Genomic DNA, 17,468 nt, shown 5'->3' with positions numbered 1-17,468 from the left:
ATGGAAAAACGGAAGACTGATATCCGTTCTCCGCAGCGGTTACCGCTCAAAATTCTTCTCGGACTTCTTCTGCTCGCCATTTTCGTCGATGCCGAATCTCCGCTCACCCCGGAATCTTCAAGCCTCGAGCAAGTAGGTATTCGCCATTCATCGAAGAGAGGAAAACCTCCGATTAAGTTTTTCCGTCTCTTCGAATTAAACGAGCTACAAGACTTTTCAAACTCTTTCCAATTTCCGGAACCGGATTGACGCCGGTTTGAAAACTCTTCGAGCTCGCAAGTTGAGAACAATGTTCAAAATTCAAATCCTCGGTAAACTTTTTTCTGTCAAAAATTTTCCTTTTACGCACCGCGCAAGTAGTTTTTAGTCGTGAAAATGCGTGTTAAATACGCTTCGAAAAAAATCTCGCATGGCAGGTGAAAAATATTTATCCTGAAGAGTGTAATTTCGTCACGGTTTAGCCGCGGCTTAATCTACGTGAAGCGTGATGCCCTTCCGGTAGAAATCACGCTTCACGCATTCGTTTTGTATAGCTGCGTTCTCGGCGATACCGGACTTCGTAAAAGTTTTGGTAAAAATTCACGCGAGTCTCATTCTTCTCGAGTAAAAATCGCCGGCCTCTTCAACGAGGAGTCATGCTTTCTTTACACTTTCTACCGCAGTGCATTTGCGCTGCAGGCGGATGCATGCGTGGGAAATAAATTGTGCGGGATTGATACTGCAGCCTAATTTTACGCCCAAATTGAAAGGCTGAGACGCTGATTTTATTACGCGAAAATAAGTAGGTACACGGTCAGGTGCAGATTCAACGACTCCACGAGAGAAATCTAGCAATTATAAAATTGCCGAGGAGTTCCACCACGACAGGAATTAACGATTAATGCGGCTTACTTCGGATTCGCAGCCTTTTCAATGTCGCGAAATTATTTTGCGTAAAAATCGAAATTCAATCCTGAGCTTGACTACGAGGCGAAAAGACAAGGAATTAGTGCTGGACTTAGGAATTAGTCTTTTAGAGAGTATTTTACATACTCGATAATCGGTGGTAGATATCGATACCTTCGCTGCAATATCGATAACAGTGTGTGAAAATCCCAAGTGCAAAGCAATAAACTGAAAATGATTTGTTTTCAAAAAACCTGAAATACTAATATTAAATACAGTTTTTTTTTTTATCTTAAGTGTATCTTTTGTAGGATTAAAATTCAACTATCGAGTTATTATGTAGTCTATGTACTTAGATAATTATAATAAATTATATCTACGGTAAAATATTTTATAGAATAAATCATTCTAACGCTAAAGTATAAGTCTAAATAAATCACTTAAACTATAAGACTGATTTACAGTTCTTTTTCTGAGTAACATATTTATCAATACCTATTTTGGATATCGATATCACAGCGAATATCGCCCAGCACTACACGAACACGTTTCACACACGCGTGTTTAACGGAGGGTCACGGAGTCACTCTGTTAGTGGGTGAACGTGCCAGAGATCTACTTTCCGGTCTGAGAGATCTCGCCGCGTCTCAAACCGTGCGGTTCATCTTTGTTTTGTGGTACTTTGTTCTTTTTTCTACAACTTGGATTTAAAATCTCCTTTATCTCGATCCTTGTCGAGATCTTACCGCACTGATTGCGAATTCAGTCCAGAACTTTGAGTTGAAAAAGTTCTACGCTCGTTTAAAACTGGTTATTGTTTTCGATGCATTTGTGGAAAAATTCATGACGCGCAAATTAATTGCGTCGACTTGCTTTTGATTCAGTGAAAATTCGAAACTTTCTACCTGTGATATATATTTTTTTTCTCCTCTTTATGTTATTGCTGCTTTTTTTTTTTATTAACAGATACTTGGAATCACGCAGTCGCTTTCGAAATATTGTTGGTATGATTTTCTGCGATTTTCTCCGCGCAATTGTTCAAGATAATTAGAAAATAACGTCCGACGAGTTGCAAATTTTATACAGTCACTTGAATATCTCCAACTTTCTTGACAGACTCGATCCTTTGTAATATTGTAATCTAATTATCGTAAAAGGATATAAAAGAAGGAAAAAAAAAAAATTTACGATCACCCGGAAGAATAAAAAATTAAAATTATAACACGGAGTGATTTTTCTTCCTCATAGGCGCTTATATAAGATTTCAAAAATTTGAAACTAAAATTAACAAAAGCTTCTTATTCTTTCTCCGAATCACAACGAATCACAAGATAGGAAAAAATGAAATCAACAAATTCAAGACCTACGCATAAGAAGCGTCCGAAGCTGCATGCATTTCTATACATAAATCAGACCCGGAAGAAATTCGAATCAGGCGCGTTTCTCCTTTTTCCGTGTAAAATGACGTCGCGTTTAATTTTCATCTGGGTGTAGTTTAATACTGACGGATCTGCATAACGAGAAGGCATACCCAAACCCATGCAACACTTGGCGATGAAATTTTCTCCGCTATCGCTTCCTCCTTCCCCTCAACTTCACGGAGGTGTAAACTCGACTGTCCTCGGCTGTCCGTGTAAACGGAAGTCTATATTTCGACGTTAATTCGCACGATTTCCGCCTCGCCTTTGTTTCCGTTACACGCGCGCAAGCTTCCTTCTCGTTTTATATCTCCTTGGTAACTTTTCTTCCGATCTTAACCCCCCCAATTCCTCCTCCTTACTTCGCGAGACGTTTCTCCTCGACTTCGCCGCAGTTTTAACAACGCCACTTTTACACCCACGATTACCATATTATCCTGTCTTCATCTCGCATCTTGTTATAGCGAGAGTATGAACTTGGTGCTCGAGAAGACGCGTCCTCTCGACACTTTCTACGTAACGTCACGCAGCTTGGATTGAAATCAAATTTCAAATGCTATATTTATTTATTTATTTTTTTATTTTTTTTTTTTGAGATACGTGGAAGGTTTCACCGATTACGTAATTCCGGTGAACGATGATGATCTTCTCAATTCATTCATCGCGACAAATATTTCCATGCAAGTAGGCAAATGTATCAGATCAAACAAAATAGTAAAGACTAAAAATTTAAACGATTTTCCATCTTGTGTAACACTGTGAAAAAGTTGTACCAGATTACATTATTTTGGGTGAAAATTTTTATACGATTTAGCTAGTTTTTACACGATCGAGTGATTGTGAGTCAATTTTGTAGAATCATTTGACGGAATTAGGACGGTCTCAATTAACGCAATGAATTTCTTTACCGTGGGTGGATCACTCGACAGATTTTTTGTTCCACATTTGAACGGTGGAAGGCCTGCAATGATCACGATTACGGAGCTAAATCGCGGAAATGAACAATAAAACGACAGAAATTTCAATTACCTCAGACTCTGTCTTGAATTAGTAATTACAATACGCAATCGTGATCAAGCGTGAACCCATCAACTTCACTTTACCTGCCATTCATCGATGACTGGACTATAAAAAAATTCTCAGTCCACTTTACGATCGTTATAAATGCATTTAGCATGTAATGAAACTCGACGGTGTTTCGACTTGTCAGCGAATTGCGATTATAATCGTTCGACGTAGAACGTCTAGCCATTCAAATCGTTCTTCATGATTTTTAATCCGCTATAAAAGTTTCCACGTTGTTTTTTGTTAGTTTTTTTTTCCTTTTCCTTCCTTCCTGTAGTATTTATCTTCCTCTCTTTCTCTCTTTTTCTCTTTTTCTGTGTTTCTTTCCGGGTAATGTTCGGCCAATTTATTATGTCACTGCTTGATTTCGGGTGAATGAAAACGGGTCCGAATTCTTCTCACTTCCTTGAGCTCCTTGAAAAGTTCCGAAAGCGATAAATTCTGAATTTTTTGATGGCGAAACTCAAAGTAAAAAAATCAAACTTTGACTAAACATCAAAGTTTCTAATGGTCCGAAACACGACGCTCAAAGTTCTGAAAGGGAAAAATTTCGGAAAGACAAAATGCCGAAAGGGCGAAAATGAGATAATTTAAAAATCTGAAACATCGAAGTTTCAAATGATCCAAAATTTTCAATTCTCCGAATTTCTAGCTTGGTGAAATTTGACCCCTTTGAGCTTTCTCTATTTCGTATTTTAGATATTTTTACCTTCGAAATCCTGATTATTCCGATTTTCGTTTTTTTCTAATATTTTACGCTCACTCGTTGAGTAATTAACGTTCTGCTAGTATATTTTGATTTCCGGAATTTTACTCCAGCAAAACTATACTTTTCGTAACTTTGCTCGATCGTAACTTGAGAATTTTCGAACCATTAAAAACTTAGCTGTTTCTTCAAAGTTTCGTTTCTTTGCTTTAAATTCCGCCATCAAATAACTCCGAATTAGGCGCTTTCGGAACCCTTCAAATTCCCAACTTCGTGCACACCCCCCCCCCCCTCCCCCCCCCCCCCCCGATTTCCTCCGCACTTCGCGAAGACATCGTATCTCGTAACTCGTCTCTCGAATCCAGCTATATCGGATGATCGGATCGAGTGAGAAGCGGGAAGTGAGATGCTCGCCGCTTTCCCACTTGAATGCTGCGAGTGCTTGTTCTCCTCTCAGCTGGTTACGGTGATACGGAACAATTGCGCGAAGGTGAAGGATGTCCGAGCTGCGTCCTACCTGCTGCTGCAGACTCGTAGGCTACGGAGGCATCGTTTGTCGGTTGTAATACTTTCACCACCCGAACGAAAAAACCACAGAGAACGACCGGCTTCTTCGTCCGGCGGTTAAAGTAACTCGACCAACCACCTTTAAAATTGATAAATGATAAAAGTTTGAACTTAAAGAAAGCTCACCACGGAAAAATCATTTGCTCTTCTTCTTTTTTCGAGATGATAGTTACTCGCAAAAATTTACTTTGTTGTATGTATATTTTATTTTTAATTTTTTTATTTTATGTTTTTCTTCCGTCAATTAAAAGTAAAAGTTTCGACGTCAAAAGCCGCGCTCTTATAACGCATAATGTAATACGTGTTCGTGTATTTTATACGTCCACGTATAACAGCTAGTAAAGTAATAATACGAGGTGTGCTATCTTATTCAAATCGTGAGAATAATTTATTATATGTGGTATATAGGTACCTTGTGTTCGTAATGCGGTGTAAAGAAAGTTCATCTCCGATCCCATGAGGCCCACGTTATACGTAGGTCCCATACATACCTGTAGCTTAAACGTATAATATAAGAATTACACGAAATAATGTACTGTGAGACGTTATACGTACGTACACACACATGAATTGTAGGCGCGACATGATAAAGACTTTGGGAGGAGTTTCGAATTTGCATTTTATTATATCCTAACTTTATTCCACACGATTGTTACTCTCACTTGTATAAAAACGTAACACATCTTGATCTTCTTATGGTATTCGCAGAATTGTATTAAGTTCAGTTAACACGGGAGAAGAGTAGCCAATATAACATTAGTTGACGGTTGTATAAAATTTGTGCGAAAAAAGCATCTTCGCTGAGTCACTATGTGTGTTGAAATATCCATTAAATTTGAAATATCCATTAAATGTACGTCGTGTCTTGGACCAAATATGACGAAAGTTGTCGGAAATTCTCGCGGCAAAAATATTCTGAGATTGGTTGACCTTAACAGTCACCGAAACTTAATAATTTTGAAAGAATTCGCTGACTTTTAGCTCGTAACTCGAACAAGTGTTTTCGAAATTTTTAAATTTATACTCTTTTATTCCATACAGAATAATCAGATCGAGAGCCGCACACAAGATCTGCATATTTGAATGAGAAATTGATTTTTCACTTAATTTTACCGTCGGATAATCTGCAGGACTGAATATGGGAAATAGAAATTTATACTTCCAACCATTTGCGTATTTTATTATGTACCCAGAAATAAGCGTGCAGCGGGATTCGTTTATTTGATTTTTAAAGTTAAGCGAGTTATTAATGACGAGAATCAGGTACGAGAAGTGATATATCTCTTCGTATTCGACGTCAGTAACGAATCGCGTTACAACTGCATGTATGAATGCGATTCGCGGATGCCTAGACGCCTTTCACAATTTTTCCTCTTTTTCTCTTTTCAGATATTTCCTTATATGAATAATGTAATCTATGCTCATTTTGCTCTGTCATTCCTGGCGTTAAACGGTCCGTAAAATTAGAATCTTTTCTTCTTAATTAAAGAATATATTATAGTAAAACCCGGTTACAGTGCCGTTTGTAAAAATAATTTTGCAAAACTGCAAGGCACGCGAGAAGAATCTTCCATATATAAGACATAATTTAACAGATGAAAATTTTTAAATAGTACAAATACCCGTGTGCTTGGCCCGCGTTTCGCGCAGGTGTAATGAAGCGATGGAAAAAATTTTTTGAAAAAACGTAAACAATTTTTTACGACTAATTGCAGTAGCGACTGCCGTACAGATACAAATGGCTCCAGATGTAATACCGGCGATATGAGCAGCACGTGAATCGCCTGCGTGTACATAAACGAGGTCAAAGTTCTTCGCTCGTATATACCTACATACTTTCGTAATATTTTTTAAAAAAACTTCTTCGTTTTCTTTTTATTCTTTCACGTTGGTATCGAGGTCAACGATTAACACGAAGACCGGCCTATGACCGAGTTACAAAAACCCACAACAAGGTGTTCCAACTACCGATATATAGAGTGATGATTTCAATTTATCGAGTAATTATCAATTGGCGAGGATGAGAAAAAAAAATATGGCGGTCAACATTTTTTTTTTTGCATAAATATACGAGTATCTCTATCTCTATACCTACGCAATCTACTTGGATTTTAAATTATATGTACATTTTTCTGATCGTTGAATGTGTTGGAGTTCATCTGAGTGTATAATCGTGACGAGTCCACGTTACTTTATAATGGCCATATGAACACTACATTTCTCTGGCTAAACTTTCTTTTAAAAAACAAAGAATACCGTCACGTGTCAGCGTACACGACCCTTAGGTTATGTATGTATATACCTACGTGACAGTACCTAACCGACGATATATATATATATATATATACACACATATATATGTATTTTAGATCTATGTTATTAAATTACATGTCGGTAGAAACCGACTTGTATTATTTATACGATTATTTATACTTCTCGGCTTTATTATCGTCGAGCTTTGGACGAAAACATTTAATATTTCCGATAATTGACGGTAAATTACGGTAACTTTCTTCCGTGGTAATCGATACCTATATCTATGTAAGTATGTTGCACGTTTCTTCTTTTTCTTTCTCTCTCTCTCTCTCTCTCTCTCTCCTTACCTGCAGCTTTTCTCAAATAAAAAAAAGTACTTTGAAAATTATTATCGACGAAGTTTTATGATGAGTATTGATCGGTTGTATCGGCATTTAAGTTTATTATTTGCATAAATATGTTTTGAGTCACAAGTTTATATTTTACAGACACGTTCCGTGATTTAATCTCAGATTTCTCCTGTTGTAGATACAATAATTAAGAAGGAAGTTAACGCTGCTCGATCGTTGAAAATATTATCATCGGTCCCAAGCTTGATCGGTATAACTGATATGTAGGCATAATTTAACCTGAAAACGATACTGGTTACATTAATTTAAGCTAGTTGGTATAAATGTGCAAAAAACAAAAAAAATAAATAAATTAAAAAAAAACAAATTTCTTCCGGTTATATTTTGGACTTGAAATTCTTGTATGGAAAGTTTTATTACATCAGAATTTCTATCGTCGTTACAGCGGTAATAAAAAATGAGTAAATTATTATCGGGGACAAATATCTATCGGATAAAGCGGAAGTGAACTATGATTATACAACCATATATGTTTAAGTAACGCGAAACTGGAAATTTGATATTTCTTGTATTTAAGTAGAATATTATGAGTAATAAATAAATTTATCGAATCTTTCAGAGCACCTTGCAAGATCCAATTTACAATTCTCAATTAGCCGGAGGCTCGACGCCGTGACGTGGACTTCGAAGTGTTGCTTTAGGTCATTCCGCCTCTCGGTTTAACAGTCGCGGGTCATCCTTTCACTAAAAATAAACTACGACGGAAACCGGAAATACCGAGCTCTCGGCGAAACGTTTAAGAAAGGAAAAGTACGTGTCGGTTCTCGGTATACATATACATATACGTACAACTTTATCAACAATCTGACCGTGTAGCTCAGGATCACTTTTCGGCATAAATTAGTGAAAAATTAATAAAAAAAGAAACGACTAATTAAGATCCCTGCAGTTGACGAAGATCTTCGATTCAATATTATCTGGATCATTTTGAACGTCGTTTGCGGGCAGAGCTTCTCGGTTATTGTTGAGGCTCGTTGCTACGGTTCTTTCTCACTTTCCCGGTAGTGAGTTTAAAATTGGAATCAGTCCGTTTGCAGCCTCCGGGCAGAAGGTCCCTCGTTTTGCGATCACCTTTCGCTTATTGCTACACGCTGATGTTGCTGCTGCTGCTTCTCTTGCACTTATCTTCAACCGTCTGAATCGCTGATCGACGAACGGAATCGGTTGGACAGTTTTTACTACCGGTGATATTTACGCTGACTCTTTTCTAATATACTACCCATACCTCGTGTCACAAATCATCAAGTTTATGGTACAAACTTGTTTCGCAAAAACCAGTACTTCGTTCAATTCAATTTTGACGATGCACTTATATATACGTACGAATTTATCGAGACTGTGTAAAAGATTGTTGGATTTATTGACCCGATAAACTGTCCAACGACGTAAATCAAATTCTTTTTTTTCCTGAAAGCTGGACGTTAATTTTCATCGATACCTAAACAATTGACGAATTTCGCTCCCCATAGCGGCACGACGTATACGATCGCTTAAAAAATTCTTTGCGTTCAATTATGAGTAACACCGTTACATCTGAATGTAAATTAGACATACCGCAGACGCTATTAATTCACCGCACTTTCTCTTTTAATCAGCTACGTAAGGGTAATTAATTCTTACATTTACATTCTTGGAGCGTAATTTCATTGACAATTTGATCGCCGTTTAATGGGGCAGAACAATTAATTAGGCACTGCACGATATCTGCATTCACGATTCCGCGTGTATTTAAAATTTCCGAATGTTTATACCTACGGCATGAAAAAAATTTCCATTGAAGAAAGTTCTACGTGTTATACATAGATGATGAGCCTCGTTGTTTCATCTACGACGCAAACTCTGCGTAATATATCCTAATCACAGCAGCTTCGTATGTGTCTTGCCGTTTATTTGACTGGTAGAAAAGGCGAGAGCTGATAATTCGTGTTGAATTTTTCGAGAGAACTTCGCTCCAAAAATATCGTCCTTCGTACTCTGGTACAAGCAATACAATTCGTTTACTTATCTACCTCGGAAGCAGCGTAAAGTGTGTATTTTATTTACTCATACAATGTTCAAAATTTTTCTACAGAATTTCCTACACAGTATTGGAATTTTTATTCGGATATAGAACAGTGAATTCACCATACATTCGCCGTTCATTCGATTTACAAATACAATAAATTAAATACACAATTTAGTAAATTCAAAAATTTTTACTGTAAATTTAAAATGACTATATATATATATTAATTCACGTCGCTGAACGGAGTTCGTAAATTTTCAACCTGATTTTGCAAATTGACAATTATTTTGTACATTTTTTACAGTGCAGAGGTCGCCGATACGTACCGATTCCTGACGTCTTTATTGCATAATTTTCAATCAGGCATAACGCATGCACGCAGCCGCGAGTTGATATCCTTGTGCCTCAGTCGGCCACCCATCCATCCATCCATCCATCCATGCAACCATTATCCACCTCCCATAGTCCAAGGAAATAATTATAACACATGTTAGCCGTCGAGGAGTAAAACTGTATGCAAGTGCATGCAGCCTGCCTGATACTGGACGTTGAGTCCTCGCGGGATGCGATTACGAAACGTTCGGTATTACGTGAAAGGGAATTATACTAACCATATTTAAATACCGCACGCCATGGGATAGTTGCGGCTAATGGTCACGTAGCTCCTGGGAATCTCTTCGAGATACAATCGTTCGTAGATTTCAAAATTTTCTGCACCGCAAGGGAATGTCTTCCGTTCGGTTCCGAAGAGTGAACCTTGCAGCGATTTCGAAAATTCAAACCGATCGATGATTTGCTGCACTAGAATTGCAGCCTCAAGTAAAAACTCGGCTAGTCTTCTGCGGCGTTTTACAGGTGCATGAAGCTATTTGCAAAACAAGCCCGTAGGTGCGGTGCAATTCTTATCCTCAGTGGGTTAATCTTTTTTAATACCGATCTATTTCTCTAGCCGTTCACCTCGTCGCTCTCGGACCAATCGATGCAAAGTACAGTAGGTGTGAAACTAGATTTCTCGGCTTGCGGTATAATTACAGATGCTGTACGTTCGTGGAAAGGTATTTGCAATTTTTTTCTTGCTGCCCTGCTTTCTCGGGTAAAAATTATTTCATCACTTTACCGAAGGGTGAAATTTTATAAACAAACAAAAGTAAGGGTTTGATTTTTAAGATTGAAGCCGTCGACATTTTTTCGGTAGTAGAATTCTTCGGAATAACTCTGGGGCAGTAAAATTGTAGAGAAAGTATATCACGAACGATAAACTTTGCTGATATTTTTTTTTCTACAAAAACATTTTTCTACCGATAACATTTAGTCAGGCTTGAATTCGCCAGTTATTTATACATTGTAAAATTGAAATTGTACGTCGTGTCGAACGTTTCGGTTCAACTAGAATCCATTTCGCACATAAATGATAAATTGACGGTTTATAACTCCCGTTCTAAGAACTTTGGAACATAAAACTTGGATCAAATGCGGTACTGCTTGTTATCCACGCCATGATTTTATTGATTCGTAAATAGTTTCAAATTATATTACGTATGCACCTTTGGATATAAAATCCATGGTATTTGTTATAAATAAAGTTATCTGTACAGATGACTAATGTAATTTATTTACGATTGCAACTAGCATTAACACTCCAACAGAAATAAGACGGTGAAAGTGTCTGGAAATTTTATGTACTACACGATAATACATGTATACCTACGGTAGAACAATATAAGTGGTCCCATAAACACTATGGAGTAGTCCAGACTATTTCTTAACCGCTGTAACCACGCCTAGCTATAATCATTCGGTCAATCGATAATGTGATATATCTTCTTTGGCGCGTAGAACTTTTCACCAACGCTCTATAGTGCAGCAACAATTGCGATGCAATCTTTTTGTATCCCCATGACGACATCTGCGGTGGGAAATTATTACAGTTTTTATTACAACGTTTTCTGTCTTTCCTCAAAGAGCCCGCGCGCCGAGATTTGCTCCGATGAACACTGCCTAGATACCAATTCATTAAATTTCTTAACCGTAGCAAATTCCGAGCTATTTCTGTCGAATGTTCCGGAGAAATTACGTAAGAGTAATTGATTATTTTCTTTCTTTTTAATATTGTTGTCTTATACTTGTACATACAAGAAAAACGCATCCTTCTACGTTTAATCGCAAAGTCAATTTCTTTAGGTTTAATAATTAACCGTAACGCTGACCTCGAGTGTATTTGTTGGTTATTTCTTTTTCTAGGAAAGCGCCTCGTCTGATCTTCACAAACGTCAACTATCTCCGTCCGAACAAGCTCAGATTCTCAGCGATGTCCAGCAGCATCAATCGAGGTTTGGCCGAGTCGCGAACCCTATTCAAAATCTTCAGATTACATCGCCGTTCCCATCCTTAGCGAAGTATAAGGTTGACAGAGCGAAACAACAGCAGGAGCTTCTGCAGCAGCGACAGCAGCAGCAGCTGCAGCAGCAAAACTCGAACCAGCAACGCATACAGAATTTCTTTGAGACAGCCCAAACTCAGTATCAGCCTCAGGCTGTGAAACAGCAGCAACAATATCAGCAGATCCTTCAATCCCAGCCGCAGTTTAGTCAGTACAATCAAAATTTGCCCGTCAACAATGCCAAGTATCTAAATCTGAACCAACCACTCTTCAACGGCGGTCAAAATATTCAGCTTCAAAGTTACTTCGAGAAACAGAGGCAACTCGAGTTCCTTCAAAAGCAGCGGGAACGCTTGTTGGCCGAGCAACAGGAACTCAGAAGGCAGCAAGAACTCTTGCGGCTCCAGCAACTTCAACAGCTTCAAACTACCACCAGCACCACGACTCCGGTTCCGTTCCGTTCAACCTTTTCGCCCTTGCTCTTGTCCTCGCCAAGTGCGCGGAAGATCACCTCGGCAGAAAGCGATTTGTTTTTGAAGGCGATAGCTAGTCACCAGAAGAAGTTTTCCAGCACAACAAGCAGCCCTCCAGTAGCGACGACGACGACAACGTTGAGGACGACGACGGTTGAAGCTTCACCGATTCTCATCTCTCGAGGAACAGCTCGTGGTAAAGTGGTCGACGACAAGCAGGAGATACCTAAGGATATTTTATCCCTTATAGAAGCTCAAGAGTCACAAGGCACCTCGAACGTTTCGCAGAACAGGAAGTCCAAGCCGCAGATACAGATTATTTACCAGACCGAAAAGCCTCCGGCAGGTGCAATCAGGCAGAAATCATCGGCCAAGAGCAAGTCATCTCAGTCGTCAGCTCAGCGAGAAGCACTCTTGAAGCAGTTGAAACTGGCTTTGCTCCAGTCCCCGGAGGACGAAGCAGCCAAGAACATATCTACCAGAGACCTGGTACTCCCGAATGGAAAAACTGTGCAAGTCATTCGCGCGCCGAACGGCTTACCTTCGGTCGAGTCTCAACTGACCTCGGAATCTCTGAAGGAAGTAGTGAAGGCGTCTTTGCCTACTACCAGCATCAGGCCACCAAACGCGATTCTTGAGGAATTGACAAAAGGTGTTCTTCCACCTGGCGCAGACTTCGAAGTATTGAGGCACAAGCTTGACGGGAACTTGGAAGAAGTCGGGAAAGGTCCTTTGGAGAATTCACCCGCTAAGAAAGTCACTTTCGTTGTCCTCGAGGAGCAGCCGGACGGAAGTTACAAGGTTCAAGGCGTCAAGGGCAACGCGGACAAAGAAAATGGCGGGGATGTTGAGTCCATAGTGGAGAGGATCAAGAATGGAGAACTTAAACTGCCTCCTCCGTCTGTCAAACCTTCGTCACCCACCGCTGCTGGCGTCGCCGAAACCATAACTACAACCCGGAAATCTTCCACGATTACAAACACTCCTACAGTAATCACCGGACCTCCACCGACCACAACTTACAGGCCCCAAACCGTCCTTGAAACAGGGAGAAACATGGATTTCAGCAAATCTTCAAACGACCGTCTTCCTTTCGTCACGATTTCATCGTCGTCAGGCGGATCGACGACCGACAGATACGTCACTTCGGCCACCACCCCCTCTAGCCACGTGTACAATTCTTTTCCCAGCACATCAAGACCTTCGGTGCATCAAACTCAGTCCTATGTTTCCAAGTATCCAGTTTCTACCAGGAGCCATTTCATTCCAACCATGGCTCCGGTCAGTGAAATTGTCACCCAGCATCCAACGACCACGCCTTTGCCAACTACGACTTACGCCGAATATACTACGAATAGGTATTTCAGTCCTACTACTTACAGTGACTTTGGCTCGAAGACCGCAGCTTCGCCGTCTCCTAGATCCATAGCAAACACACCCAAGACGAACGTTGTTTACGAAGAAAATTATGAGAGCAGTACCCTGTTCGATCCTACTTCCGTCCTCACTGTCGCACCTCCATCCTCTGATTTGGCCGGTGATAATCTTATTAGAATTCTTAAACGGCAAGGACTCTACGCCATGGCTAAGTTCCTTGGGCAGTCTGGACTCGACACTGTTCTCAATGATACCGGTAAGTCAATTCGATATCTGGATTCCGCAAGATAAATACTTTTTAGACATGGATAGAGAAGTGTAATCCGAAACTTGTTTTGACATATCATAGTGCAATTATTATACTAATTTTAGTTGTAAAGTAAACGTGAGAAAGTGTTTTTTATCTCTTCACTCATCGGGTCTACGTGGATTCATGGTATGAAAAAATTGAGCAACGATTATCTGTATTTATAAAAAATTGTGGAAACTACTTTCCCACGAACATCGTGCATACGTGTGCATACGTGTCATACACATGACGAATAAAGATTCGCGAGACGATGTTACCTCGTAAAATCTAAGGCAACGCGTTCACACTCTATTAATATTCTCACGCCTGGATAGTTGTTATTCTTTAACGATAGATTACGAAATATATTGACTAATTATTCTGTGGAACAATTAATTATAACATTGATACGAGACATGGAGATCTATTTGCAGATCTCCCAGAATACTCGGGGTATTTCGTACCAGTAATTAAAGTTTCATTTGTTTTCTGCTAATGACACGTATAATAACGTTTGACGTGTTGTGTGCCTGTCTTCTCTGTATAGCATGTTCGTAACGTAAAGTCATGAAACGACTACCTTTTACTGAGAGGCAGAATAATTACGTGCAATATTATATTCAATTAAAACTTCTGCTCTACTTCTCATGGTCAGGATTGAATTAATAAAACCAATTTAGAAAAGATTGCGTACCACGTGCTCATGGTGTTTTATTTACTTATAGGTATGTGTAGAGGTGACTTGACGCAATGCTATTCAAACTTGGGAAATTCCTTAATCGAATAATTCTTAGATTGAATTTTCAAAGTTTAAGTTTTTTAAACGGTTTTTGTGTTTTGGTCACATCGCTTTACAATCAGGACCTGAACTCTATCACGGTAATTAATTCACGTAATCACGACCACATTTCAATCTTTCAGGACCTTACACGATATTTGCTCCCACCGACAAAGCCTTCAGGGCATTACTGGTGCAGCTTGGAGGACCGGAAAAAGCTGAGGAAAAGTTCCGCGAAAATCCCCGTCTTCTGAGTGGAGTAAGTTTGAGTATCATCTTTTCAGCCAATTGGTGAAATGATGTAGTTGATCGTTGTCCAAATTAATTCAAAGTCAGATCTTGCGTGCAATCTGGCTAGCTTTTCGTTAAAATGAATCTTTAATTATTCCGTTACAGCTTTTGCTGCACCATGTGATTCCTGGTGCCTTCAGGATCGAATCTCTCCAGGATGAAATGACTGGAGTCAGTCTGGCTGGGACTCAGCTTCGAGTAAACACATATAACATGCAAGATGTCGAATGGAATGATGTGAGGGTACTGTCTTGAACAATTTACTAACACAACAATATCGTATCTTCGTTTTTACGTCTGCCAAAAACGATCTGACCTTTCTTCTTGATTATAACTGAGAGCTAATCTCGATATTTACACAATTTTCTTTTATAAAAACGTACGCCTGTTAATATAAGGCCATAATTATTGTTAATAACATTTTCAACAAAAATTTTTCAAAGAAACAATTCTTTTAAGGTAACCACGATCAATGGAGCAAGAGTCTTACCTGACAAACAAAACATCGAAATTCCTCAGGGAATTTCGCACGCAGTTGATAGAGTTATGTTTCCACTGCCTGTCGGTGATTTAGTACAAACTCTACAAGCAGATCGAGAGCGTCGCTTCACCGTCTTTTTGAGAGCGCTGCACGCCTCTGGATTGGAGGAAACTCTATCTGGTAATGAAATAAGAAATTATAACATACAGAGTTGAAATCTTGTCGGTGTATTGTATGGTTGTGCGGTAAACATGTTAAAATCTCGTATCTTAAATGTAAATATTCAATTATTTTCAGGGTCAAAGACTTACACGATATTTGCCCCAACCGATAATGCGTTTATGATTGCATCCGCGTCTCCAAACGGAAGCCCACCATGGCTAGACGATGAAGATAATCAAGAAGCTGCAAGAGCCATCGTTTCGAGGCACGTCATACCCACAACGCTCTTTACTGCAGGCATGAGATATTATCAGCAGAAGGAAACTCTTCACTCTCAGGCATTCCTACACATCCACAAAAATTCAGGTAAACATGCTCTTTTAACGCATTTATTCCGCTGGATTCACACGATATTTTCCCCGTAATGTCGCACGAATAATTTGGCGCAAAACAGGCCTGAGATACAGGATCTTGTTACAATGCTTTGACCACTGGGAAAATAGGCCAGTGAATGTTTCAGCACAAAATCTGCAGCACGCTGAACCGAGGAAAGGACTGTCGAGCTTTCCCTTTTATTTGTTGCACTTACTGTAATTAAATCAAAGATATTTCATTATCTTCAGTCAACGAGAAATTTACTCGAATGGTGAAACCTACGGAATTTTTTTATCTCCAAACAGAAACAGGCCGTTGACTTTTATATGAATAATCGGACATTTTTATCTCTTTTGTGATACACTAACTTTGATAATTGCCTGAATTAGTTCTCCGCACTTTTATTATTTGTTTTACAGATTTAATTACTCTGTTGTCAATCAAACCAGCCGAACCAATTATTTATAGACTGTAACGATCTCAAAATCCTTTACCTACAAACATACTAACATTCTGGAAAGATCGAAAAATGATCAAATGCCGTATGTGTGCGGTAGAATTAACCCACTTGTTCATAATGCAAAGTAATTTCCTCCAGCCTGTTTTAATCATATGGTAATGACCAGTGAATATTCAGATTAAATCTTATCTTAGACCTGCAGACGCTTTATCCATTTTCACTCTAATTTTGAATTTGAGTCTTGTGCGTTGCTAATTCTATCAAAGTTTTATAGACCAAATTTAGTATTATTATGAATATCATTATTCATAAGGCTAATTTTTCCTAAACTAATTCTGAGTTTTTTTTAATTTCAGGCCGAATCAAGGTAAACAATGCTAAAGTTATTACTTACAACATTCCGGCAACGAACGGAGTTATTCATGCAGTTGATACGCTACTCTAAAAGTCTTCGGTTATCGTTTAAACAACAATTTCAAGCTCAGCTATTGTGGGAGGGATATGGAATGTACTCTTCGTAAGTACATATGCAGTAAGTAAGTATGCATGCATTGGTGAAATCTATCGGAATTGTCATTGAAGGAGAGAATAACTAACGTCTTGAAATAACACTTAAAAACATTCAACTCTTTAATTTATTTGAACAATTATTCGAGTTCATCTTCCGTAACGTGAAATAAGACCGGAAAGTACTTACTCTGAGGAGCAGAAAAGCAGATCATAAGATATCGCAAAGTTAACTAACCCAATGAATATGCCATAAGTGTTGCTTAAATCTTTCTCAACAATTATCATCACAGTGAACATACAAATTAACAAGAATTATCATATTATATAAAATAAATTATACAAAACGAATGTACGTGAAAACGTAAAATTAAATACGGTGCTCGATTAGACTCGAGAGTTAACGAGGTGCAAAACTGAGTACCGAGTCATGATAACCGTTCAACTAGGATGTATAATATAGTTCGTATTAATTTTTTAAATAAATGTACAAACTTTTTTCATAAACATTGAATTTCATATGCTCAAGCCTCTCCATCCGCATCATCCTAATCCTGGTGTGAAAAATTTTAAATCGTCAATT

At 38.7% G+C, this 17,468-nt stretch overlaps 1 protein-coding gene across 1 annotated transcript; it reads left to right on the top strand.

Moving 5' to 3' along the window:
- LOC124405920 lies at positions 1 to 17,459 on the top strand. The gene is made up of 7 exons (XM_046881190.1): positions 1 to 132; positions 11,554 to 13,798; positions 14,753 to 14,868; positions 15,006 to 15,137; positions 15,360 to 15,561; positions 15,679 to 15,909; positions 16,735 to 17,459. The coding sequence occupies exons 1-7, from the start codon at positions 1 to 3 to the stop codon at positions 16,821 to 16,823; spliced, it is 3,147 nt and encodes a 1,048-aa protein (XP_046737146.1). The 3' UTR covers positions 16,824 to 17,459.
- The last annotated feature ends 9 nt before the right edge of the window (positions 17,460 to 17,468 follow it).

The sequence above is a fragment of the Diprion similis genome, chromosome 4 (genome assembly GCF_021155765.1).
Source record: "Diprion similis isolate iyDipSimi1 chromosome 4, iyDipSimi1.1, whole genome shotgun sequence".
Taxonomy (NCBI): Eukaryota; Metazoa; Arthropoda; class Insecta; order Hymenoptera; family Diprionidae; genus Diprion; species Diprion similis.
Note: the sequence above shows the minus strand (reverse complement) of the source record. Positions and strands in the feature narration are given on the sequence as shown.